General features: G+C 40.3%; 1 protein-coding gene across 3 annotated transcripts in view; it reads right to left on the reverse strand.

Annotated features, from left to right (window-relative positions):
- Nucleotides 1-12,054, reverse strand: part of adamts17 (ADAM metallopeptidase with thrombospondin type 1 motif, 17) — a 95,676-nt gene that overhangs the window by 61,586 nt on the left and 22,036 nt on the right. For all 3 annotated transcript variants that reach the window (XM_046390026.1, XM_046389949.1, XM_046390115.1), the window contains exons 4-6: nucleotides 11,824-11,996; nucleotides 10,583-10,666; nucleotides 9,497-9,654 (exon numbers count right to left, since the gene is read on the reverse strand). In XM_046390026.1, the coding sequence (XP_046245982.1) occupies nucleotides 9,497-9,654; nucleotides 10,583-10,666; nucleotides 11,824-11,996 (415 nt within the window). The remainder of the gene's footprint in view (nucleotides 1-9,496; nucleotides 9,655-10,582; nucleotides 10,667-11,823; nucleotides 11,997-12,054) is intronic.

Raw genomic sequence — 12,054 nt, forward strand, 5'->3', positions numbered from 1 at the left:
GAGTTCATGTCCAGAGTCGGTCTACTCAAGGTCACAGAGGAAGTGACAATAACCATCCAACATCGAAAAACAAATGTTTGTAGACAGGGTAACTTTCAAACGTAAGTAAAAAATAAACAAAATGGCTGTCTCCTCTCTGACGGATAAGCGGTATAGAAAATGGATGGATGGATGGATGTCTCCTCTTTAACGGACGGAGTCCGTAGGTGTCCTTTCTGTAATGTCACACACAGTCTCAGTCTGTGAGTGGAGAAAAAGGCAATTTTGCAAAATGGTAATATTTTTATGCACAAAAACCCGTTATTTTAATTCTGCAGTTTTCACAAAATCCTCCAAAATACAAGAAATGTACGATGAATGAAAAACAAAAAACTCAATAAAACCAAAAGTATTTTCTTGATAAGAGAGTTGATTAAAAAAAATTAAAAAGGAGAAAAAAAATCTAAATAAATAAAAGCAGTGCTTGGTTTGCAAAGCTTTAAGAAGTGACCAAAGGACTAAGACCCTCTATTTGCTACTGAAAACAAAAAACAAAGTGTGGATCTTATGGCCTGTGCTCTCTGTTCACTACATTTGGAACACATTTAGTTGCATTAACAAGCACTCTGATGTCTAGAGTTGTGCGTCTGCACAATAAGCAGCACAATAAAGTTTGCATGCAAAAATGCACGAGTGAAAAAAAACCAAAAACTAAATGACCTTTTGATTAAAGCAAGCAAGCAGCTTGTGATAACACATTGCACATCAACAGCTGCATTATGCTGGGATCAGACCTCACTTTCGAGTAGATCGCCGTCAGATTAGGCGACCATAGAGTCATTAATTCATGCTGTGGCTTGCCTAAGACACAAGGCAGATTACATATTGAACCTTGACCAATCAAAACTCCTCAGCTTTCACAACTTGCATCATTGTGTCCACATGTCAGAAAGGAGGCACTACAGTGAGCACTGACTTGCCTGTTCAGCATTATCAACATCATTTTGCTATCACGCTCACAGCACGTGAAATAAAAAATGTGTAATTATTACTGTTGTTGGTAACAATTGCAGTCTCCAGAGAGATTTCATACCACAGAATAAAATTCAAGGGACAAATTTAACTGTTCTTATAAACGATAATAGTCAGTTATAAAGTTACTGCACCCTATGGAGCCAAGGCCCGACCTCCACCACAGAATCACCAGAAGAAAGACGCCTGCAGACCATACTTTGCAGCAAGCGCCTGTCATGAGGTTTCCATCAGCATTACAAGGACACGGTGACACACAGTTGTTTGCCTTCTCAGGAGGACATTAAGACTTGAAGCAGGACATAAAGGGACCGCTGCTGAGGACGTGTCCTCTCAAAGACAATGCAGACAACTCACGTAAAAGTGATTTCCAACAGGAGCTTCGACACCTTTCATTTGTCAGTTCAATTACAACAGTGTTGTGCCATTCTGTATTGGGGTATCTCATTGGGGCACTGTTGTTTTGTCGTCAAACTGACTTTCATGTGCTAGACACAGGTTGTTACACATGCTGTTGTGTTACACATTTGGACTCTTTTGCTTATGTAATGATGACATGGCATGCAAGTCATGCCATTGTCCACCAAACACAATTCCCTAAATTTTCAAGGAGCTCACAACAATCACAGCAATAATGAGCTGGAAGGACAGCTGTGGATATAGGGGAAGCAATTGGGCACTACAGCAAAACCTTCACCACATTTATCAGATGCATTTCCTTCAGTAACCTCTGTGCTTAGAGGTTCAGAATCAGAATCAGAATCAGAGTTCCTTTATTAATCCCTGGAGGGAAATTCTTGAAGTTCAGTGACTCACTGACCAAGTCATCACAGTCATTACAACCAATCTGGCTCGGGTGGAGGCCCCAGTAATGACCAACAGCTAAGGATGACTGGATACTGTATCAGAAGTATCTGGAGCTGGACGATGACCAAATTCATTACTGCCAAACCTGTTGGCTGTGGCAGACATGAATCATCATTGTTTAAAAGCTTAGTTTTCCATCACAGTGTAAAGGTTAAAAGGACCTCTATATTTGTGGATTTTCTCTTACATCCTGCATGAGGCAAGTCAACATAAAATCAAAAATGTTTTTGATCAAAAACATTTTATGTCAAAACACATTTAATTGTTGTCTCCACCAGTAAACATATTTTCTCCCATGAATGTGCGCTCACCACCATCTCCTGGCTCCTTCTAACGCTCCTCTGGAGCTCTCCTAAATATTGGCTGAATTGATAAAATACTTTCGCTGTGGCCAAGTCTGCATTGCTCTGAGAATTTTTGGCCTGTACTACTCTGAGACACTTGATAAGTACAGGCCCTGAACAACAGGAAAAGTCTGAATTCTTCTGTCGTCCAGTCAGCAAACATTAAACCTGCCATTACAGACAGCATGTGTTAAGCAGTTGGACAGACAACCTGGTTGTTCCGCTGAGTCTCAGCTGGTTAAACCTCTGTCACTCCCCTCCGGCTCTCTCATTCTGTGGTTTAAAGCCACCACATGAAGGATTTTTGTTGTTTTCATTTATTCACTTGCTTGCATTTCTATTGTCAGACAACTGTATACATGTTGTCAATGCTCACTTTACAGCATATACATGCTAAGCTGTCTTCATAAGTCACTATTCAGACCCTGTTAGTGTCTGAGCATGTTTATATCATTCTCTTTTTTAATTTAAAAGCAGTTATTATAATGATAGCACTTTGAAGCATCCCACTGTAATGTGACAATGCCTCACATTTGCCATGGTCGCACTGTAATACCCCTATGGCATGGCATCTAGGGACTGGCACGGTTCATGAAAATGATATGTGATCGTGACTGCTGTCTGTAACCTGATAGCTCCTGAGCTGTTGCAGTTCTCGGACTGGTGCGTGTTTTAATGAGACTGAGATTGCATATCTGTGGGGAAATGATGTATGCGCTTCTGCAACACCAAAGAAAAAGAGTCACGCCACCTGTAGCCTGCATGGGGATCATGTTATAGATGTTTGAGCGATTGGCCAGCAGGTAATTTATGGTGACGTTTTCCTGAAGAGTTTAATGGTAGCTGTAGTCCCTTTATACTACTCACAAAATAAAATCAAATTATTGTGGTGAAGTGTGGTAGGAGTACTATACAACCATACTCTGCTTGACCCTGCTACAATGTGCCTACGTGTGTACATTTTCATCAGTCTGAGGTGCCTGCCCTGTATTAAGGAAGCTGCAGTTGTTCAGGGATTATTGAGCCGAGTCTCATTCTCAACGCATCAAATAGAGCTGTTTTAACACATCCCTGGGAGCAGAAGGTATCGTTTTGTGTCACACTAAACTTTAATGTACTTCTAATGGAAACCCATTAACAAAAAAGCCTTTCTAGCATGTTTCATGTTAAAAACACAAAAAAACAAAGCGTCTGTATATGACAAGGTGGGATGAAAACATGTTGTATTATCAGCAGGTCAAGGTTTTAATATTGAGCGTTACTGACATATCTGTTATTCATCTCTGTTTTTCATTTTTACTTATTGACAATATGCTAGTATTTGAATCTGTTAAAGTAGGAATTATGACAAATGAGCCAATGATGAATGTTTTTTTGTTTGTTTGTTTGTTTTTCTTGCTGTTGCAAAAACATACTGGAGTGTGACCTCAAAACTGAGGTACAAACCAAGCTGTAAATTCTTTGTACCATTACCAGCTTCCTCTTTTCTATCCTGACCACATGCTGAGCAGATTTTAGTTTGTGCATGTAAACTGAACCACAACCTGAATATAAACCAGACAGTGATCAGAGAGTCCCAGATATGCAGGGGCAGAGTGGGTGTGTGTTTTATCCCTGGTGGACCACTTAATGTGCTGTCTGTATTTTGAGCGATCAGCCAACCACAATGGGCCTGAGGGATGACGGTTGGATCTAAACACACACCAAAAAAAAAAAAAAAAAGAAGAAGACAGATTCCCTCAGCAAATAAAATTAATTAAACTCAATGAAAATGGTCTCACAGTGAGAATAGTGGGTTTTACTTCAAGGTCCAGAATGTATAATTTAGAGAGATTTATAAGCATAAGGTCAGGACTCTGTGTGGGCCAGTTAAGTTCTTTTACACCAAACCCATCCAGCCATGTCTTTATGGACTTTGCTTTGTGCACTGGGACACAGTCATGCTGGAATAGGAAAGTGTCTTCCCCAAGCTGTTGCCACAAAGTTGGAAGCATAGGAGAAGCATTAACATTTCTCTTTACTGGAAGTAAGGGGCCTAGCCAACCCCATAAAGAAGTGTCTGGATACTTTTGCTATATAGTGTATACTTGGTCACAGCTTAAGATATATGTTATATACATAGTCATTACAAGCTGCTATGGGACAAGCAGAACAAGCGGTAGGCTAACCTTGCCGGAGAAATATTGGATCAGACATGGAACAACTCCATAAAGATATTGTTACTGCAGCTTTACAATCTAAACATGCTGTCGCAAAACTACCATTATAAAAGGCGTCAGAGTTGTTTGTACTTTTCAAACTTGTACAATGTATCCATTTTGGCTAGGGAACCATAAGTGTATTTTATATGTGAAACAAAAACCCTTTCCAATGAGCTCCATTTTATGTCTTTAGAGAGACTGTCCATGTTTTCACACCTTGGAATTCATGGAACTCTTCAGATAATTCACCCTCAAAACAGAAACCCTAGTAATAAGACCTTTGTAACATGCAATTAGCAGACATTCAGACTTGTGATCTGATACCAATCTCCATCTGGGTGCTCGTGGACACTGTAACACTAAGTCGATTGGTGTGACTCAACTCTGTCCTTCTTGTCTAATGGCTAGTGAACGGCAGCCTGAGCTGGCAGCGTTCCTGGGCTCCAGTGCCTGATCAGTTGGATGTGGGAGCAACAATAAGTGGATCTGACGCCTGTTTGGAACGAGCTGGGGATTAAACAGACATAGAGGGATGCAGCTGCATGCGGAAAAAGCACAGCAAAGGGGAGGATGAGGGAAAAGAGAAAGAACAAAAGATGGTGAGACAGTGTGGTATGAGTAGAGCAACTTAAAGCTGAATCACAAAACAGATGACGGAAAAAAGAACCCCTCTGCATGGGAAGTCAATAGGCTAGGACTGATATACTTTTTTGTGTTTGTGAGTACACAAGAGTCCTTTAAGTATATTCTGTCATCAGAGGGTGTACATGTAGGTTCTATACAGATGTCCACATACATAATTTTACATGCCAAAACAAGATACGGAATATGTTTTTGCGCACACGTGAAATGTGTCCTGCAACTCAACAACAGAAAGTAGTGTAAACAAACTTCTAAGTGTCTGCATATGTGCAGTTATCCATGAATACATCCAGTTTGGAGTATAATCCAAACCGTAATACGTACCCATTAATCCACTGTAGAAATTTAAACTGCTCTCGTAATAAAACGTGTTTTCCATGAGAGGATGCCATGCTAACTTTCCTTGTGTTTTGGTTATGTTTTGTCCTTTGGTTTCTAGTCCATGTGTCATGTTTCTTGTGTGTCTTGTCATGTGTTTCCATGTATTAGGTTCCAAGGTTTTTGTCATGTCCTGTTTTATTTTGAAAATGTCACTTCCCCTGTGTGTCTCTGTTTCATGTAGCTTTGCTTTTGGTTATCCTGATTGCTTTCTCCTCCCTAATGTGTTTCACCTGTGTCTCATTATGTTGTCTATTTAGTCGTCGTCTTCCCTGTCACTGTTGTTGGTGCATTACATTGTCTTCATGCCAGGAATTGGTTTTGTTTTTTGTTGCCATGGTTTTTTCCTTGATTCCATTGCCACAGTAAGTGTGAGGATAGAATATTATTTTGGACCTGGACCTGGTTGCCTGCCTCCCCTGCCTGTTTGATACTCTGCATCGGGGTTCAGCCCCCTGCATCAGCGACGCTACACTTTTTGACACTTACAAATATTTGCCTGTGTTGTCAACCCCTGACTCTCACCCAGTCCTGGACAATAAGAGTGATGGAGTGGTTGGATGGCTAAATGGATTAACCAACAAATTAATGTGCACCTGGCTTCAAAAGCACAAAAGTGTCTTGTGTTTTTCAAGTAGCTGTGGCAGAGTGCTATAAAGATGGAAAGCAGGGCTGCAACTAACGATGACTGTCATTTTTGACTAATATTCCAATTGTGATCAATAATATGTCAGAAAACAAGAAATGCAAATCATAACATCCTAAATCTCAAAGTAACGTCATATAAAATCTTTGCAGTCCAAAACCTCAACATATTTACTTTACAATGTAATACCAATTCTCACATATGAGAAGCTGGACACTTTTGCTTGCAAATTGAAATAATAGGTTTTCAAAATAGAGCTGATTATTTTTCTGTTAATCAAAAAAACAATTAACTGAACAATCATTGTAGCTCCAGTGAAAGATGTTCCCATGGTCCACCAGGTTGTTCTGAAGAGTTCCCATGTGAATGTGTCCATACATACAAATCCAAAGCATTGCTGCTTTAACAACACTTTTTTGTCCCTTTGGCACCATGACCCAAGGCATAAAAAGTAAGAAAAAAAAAATCTCAACCTTTCATCAGACTTCATCTAAGGTATTTTGTTCTAAAAGCCAGCTTATGTAGCACAGCTCCAATCTTGTGTAGCCTGGTATGTATACATTCTACATGAGTGACATGAAGGCATCCAGAGACCAGCATCAAGTATCTTGTTATCTCCTCCTAGGCCTTTAATAAGCTGTAAGAGACATACTAAAGTCATGTCATCCACGGGAGTTTTCCACCAGCTACAGCAGAGTACCGCATTACAACCACGCACACACACACACACACACAGGATGCTGAGCGACCATGTGCAACAGGAAACCTGAGAGTGCTATGACAAGCTTTAATTTACCTGCATGCTACCTTGCTGTCACTCTGACTGCTGCTGGCAGCATCCCTCTCCACGCTTTCCAAGAGATGTTGATCCTGACTACTCCTGTCCTCACACAGGACGCCTTATGACAGCAGTGGTGGTGGTGGGGGTCAGATCAGGTTGAGAACAAACCACCTCAAGAACAAAAGGCCAATTTATCCATGCCCTCGTTCCTCTCCTCTTGGCAAGAGGAGACATGATAGGATCTGACAGCAGACATGAGTATTCACTTAGACAAAAGGAATCCTTTTACCCCCTCCCCGCAGTTACAGCAGGTAATAATAGCTAATCCTAAATTAGGAATGTGTCATGTTGTGCCAGACGCTGCCTTGTTCGGACTGAATCATGAGGATGGGGAACAAACCTGCCCTACTGACAGACTGAGGAAGGAGTGATTAGACATGAGACGACCATCGAGTCATGAAAAGGACAGGGATTTACTGTGTGGCCAGATTGTGCGGCCATCAGGGACCACCTTCTGTGAAGTCTACATTTTAAGAATGACTTCGACAGAAAACTTGTCACATTTACATGGTTCTGAAAAATGCAGCTGATTAAGCCTTCTGTTGCCTGAATGTCAAGCATACAATCAACTGAGGTTTCATGATTACCCATTTTAAAAACACTGCCTTGACTGATGATTCTACCTTACTTGACAAATGTGTTGCAGTATTACTGTAGGAACAACAAAATCTGTCAGAATGATAGAGAGGAGAACCGTACATTTATTTACCGCCAGTTCCGACAGAAATGCTGATTGTTGTCAAATGTACACACATTACTTTGAATGCAAATGTAACACATAATTTGTACAAGCACCTGTAAAATAAATACATAGACATAAAGGTAGAAGACAGCATAAATCATATCGTGAACTAGCAGTATGTACGAGTGTATCGGTACACAGGGATCACGGTTAAGTATGTTTATGGTACCGCAGGGAAAACAAATGTAGAAAGATTTTCGGCATTTATTTTGAAAAACGTAGACTCAACAGTGGCTCATTGGCCATAATTCTTACTGTAACAGAAAAGAACTAAAAAAAAACAAATAAATAACTTAAATGTCAGTAATTCTCTGTTCTATGGCTCTAAGCTGCTGATAACTCTTGAATAACTGCATCTGGGGAAGCACAGAAGACTGACTAAAACCCACACATGAAGGCACACTGCGGCAGGATTCAAGCAGTTTGACCAGATGTTTAAATTCTCAATTCTCTTCAACTGAATATGGTTGCATATCTGAAGCAATAAACACTTCTATTGCAGTAGTTTTACAAACTTATATTATTGCTTGACTCAGCAGTCAGAAACTGTAAGGGAAAGAACTCAACTTCTAGTTTTTTTTCTGTTTTTGTCTTGTTCTGCTAATAGACCCTTTGGAGCGGTGCAATCATAAATGACAAGTATAGCAAGAATTAGAAATAAGTATGTATTTTTTTTTTTTTTTTTGACAGAAATAGGGAGAAATGAACCTAGGAAATCACAAACCTCACATCCTATATAGGACAGTTCAGGATGACCACATGTGCCATTTCATCCTAAATGATATAAAAGTCAGGAAAACGCCACCATAACAGATAGATATGATAGATATAAATAAACACCCTATAAAAGGAACACCCAACCATTACCCCGCCCTTCCAATCAATTACATCTTCCACTCTTCTGGGAAGGCTTTCTACAAGATTCTGAAGGGCTTCTGTGTGTATTTTTGCCCATTCATGCTGTAGAGCAATAGTGAGCTGATGTTAGAAGAAAAAGCACAATCTCCATTCCAGTTCATCCCAAAGGTGTTTGATGGGGTTGAGGTCAGGACTCTGTGTGGGCCAGTTAAGTTCTTCCACACCAAACTCATCCAACCATGTCTTTATGGAGCTTTGCTTTGTGCACTGGGACACAGTCATGCTGGAATAGAAAAGGGCCTTCTCCAAACTGCTGTCACAAAGTTGGAAGCATAGCATTGTCCAAAATGTCTTGGTATGCTGAAGCATTAAGATTTCCCTTCACTGGAAGTAAGGGGCCGAGCCCATACCCTGAAAACCAGCCCCTTCCTGAATACTTTTTTCTAAAAGTGTATCTCCTGTTAGCCACATATACAGCTCTGGTCAACACTGTGCAAAACAAGGACTGAATGCTAGACTAGATTAACGTTTAGACTGCTTTTCTGTAAAGCTTTTTAGAGTAATTTTGGCTTAGGCTTTGTTTAAACAACAGTACAGTTTAGTACAGTTCAATACAGTTCAGTTCAGTTCATTACATATTAGAATGGGTCTTTCTGGGTTTCCAACATCAAAAGTTGTCTATAGAATCAAAAAAACCATTCCACTCTCTCATGTTTTTTGTTGCCGATCTACTAAGGTACCTAAAGGCCGAGTTACAACACAGCAGACCACTGATTTGAACAACCAGCGGCATCTTGTCATCTGCACTCTGGTGTACAACATGTACAAGTCTCTGCATCTTTTTCTCAAACAAAGCCTGTCTCCTTGTTGTAATAAATAACCACATACAGAGAGGAAAACAGTCATATTCATCATAGTGCATGCAGCTGCACAAGAGCTGAGACTATATTTAATGCTGCTGCATACCTGGTGACCAGCACAGCAGTGTCCACTGGTGGGATGTCATCCCTTCCACCAGGAATGTGGTTAGTGCCAAGGTACCGTGGCCCCCCAAACTCTTGGTACTGCCAATGACAGAAGCTCTCCAGAGATCGTTCTCCATGATGACCTACCTTCAGCTTTTCCTGAACAAGAGATACAGAGCAGATTAACCCTCTGGTATTGCATGTCTCTTTTAGCTTTAATTGTCCTGTTATGTTGGAATAAAGCCATGCATTACATTATGTGATATGTTATGCATCAAATGGGCCTGGCGTCAGCATGCTAAGAGGTTAACAATGCTAATGCAAGAGATACAGAGCAGATTAACCCTCTGGTATTGCATGTCTCTTTTAGCTTTAATTGTCCTGTTATGTTGGAATAAAGCCATGCATTACATTATGTGATATGTTATGCATCAAATGGGCCTGGCGTCAGCATGCTAAGAAGATAACAATGCTAATGCACTGATACTAAGCAGGTATAACATTTTGCATGTTGACTTTCTTAGTTTGTTGTGTTAATATGCAACATTTGTGAATTAGAAGTAAACACAAAGGATAGTATTGGACAGCATGACCTTCTGAGACAATAGTGGCTATAAATGAAAAGTTAAGAAATCACTGAAGTCGCAATATATCGACAGTCATTAAACAGTATAAATGTGACTTGTAATGAACTATAAGTTGTGTCTTGTGGAAGCTTGACTGATGGTTATGATTACGACTACCTGTACTCACCTATACACACCTCAACCATCAGTGTATAGATTTACATTTATAAACACACTTGTAATCATAAAGTACTATGAATGCGTTGTAATATGTTATGAATACCCCTATACAGCACTGTAGTTATGGTCCTCATAGAAAGTGTTAACAGATATTTAATGGAATGAGACTCTACAGTCTATTTTTGAGTCCGCAGGGCAGAGCACTTTAAAGGGAAAAAAAGGGAATGTCCTTCCTGAGGGACATGACCTTCCTCTTTCTCTCGCACAGCACACACACACACACACACACACACAGGGTGAGGTCAGCATCAGCTGGAAAGTCAGTGAATAGTCAGGCTTACTGGGCGGCTGTGAAGCAACACTAGTTTGGTGACACGAATGTTGATCCTGACTCCCAGACTCTGGTGGTGGAACATGTTGTAGACCTGAAAGAGAGGGAGCAAAACTACTACTAATTTCACCAGCAGAGGAGAAAAGATGATAGCAAAAGACAAATGAGCATGAGGGAGAGAGGAATCAAGAAAGTTTATGGCTGTGTTTTTTAATGATATTCTTTAGAAATAAGTCATGAGTCACAGACACAATATCTTCTTTCCCATTGGTCCAGGGAACCTCTCTCAGGAAGACTGGTAATTTGATGCAGTAATGTTATCAAGCAGCTGAGCAAGAAAGCCATGGGAAGAAGGCGGCCACACACTGCATACAGTGCTACATCCATAGTAAATGGTAAACTGCACCAACATTATATTTTTCTACCTTGACAGACAAAGAGCTTTGCAACTGGCGTCTCGCACATTGATGATGATCGAGCTGCCACACGAGGTGTTGACAAGTCCCTCAGGATGAACTTACCTGCTCAGCCCCAACCACCTAAGCCAAGTAAGCTCAGATAGTCTTCCAAAATGACTTCCAAATGAAGAATAAACTGTGTTTGAGTATGAAACTTTCTTTTATTGAACAAATTTAATTATTTTGCTGCCCTGCAATGCTACTCCAAACATGTCATGTCATAGTCATACTGGTCCAACACTAAAAGAGTCATTAATATTTTAACTGAAATGATCTTTTCTGATTAAACGTGTGGATTTTACATCCTTTCAACCTGACTTTTGGTCAGACAAAACAAGATATTTGACAACACCACCTTAGGCTAGATGTCATGGGCATTCACCAGAATGTTTTTCAGGCTTAAAAGCAAATTTTGCTGACATTAGAACAACCAGAGTTATATAAAAACTATGCAGAAAAACAAAAAGTAAACAGTGTTTAGGTTCACGTGTCCATTGATAAAGCACACAGGCAGTAACTGTCATAATCAGCCTTTTAAAATATTGAATTTGTTTCTTCAGGAATGTTTGTCATCATAGTGGTACTTGAAGCTTATCATTATTCTCAAGAGTTAGCAAAACAGTGAAACCAGGCTGATAAAAAGTATAAGTGAGTGCATATTTTCAATAAAACCTCTGAATGTGCCTGTCTGATGACTGAACAGATTTTACACAACAACATTTTCCATCACCTTTAGAAACTCATTGGAGAGGAGTCAGAAGTCTGAGACCATATCTGATTCTGTGATTCTTACCATGTTCATGACAGTCAGGAGAAACCTCTGTGCGGCCTCAGCACCATGGTACTGCACCATATCAGAGTCTGCCACCACCAGCGTCTCCACAGTGTATGTCTCGTGCAGACGAATGGCGTTTCTCTTCCCACGACCCTCATCACCCACTTTCGACATCTTCTCTTTCTTCTTCCCTACCACAAACAAGCAGACACAAAGGATATATAAGTGTTCCACCAGAGGTACAAGTAA

The sequence above is a fragment of the Scatophagus argus genome, chromosome 1, assembly GCF_020382885.2.
Source record: "Scatophagus argus isolate fScaArg1 chromosome 1, fScaArg1.pri, whole genome shotgun sequence".
NCBI lineage: Eukaryota > Metazoa > Chordata > Actinopteri > Scatophagidae > Scatophagus > Scatophagus argus.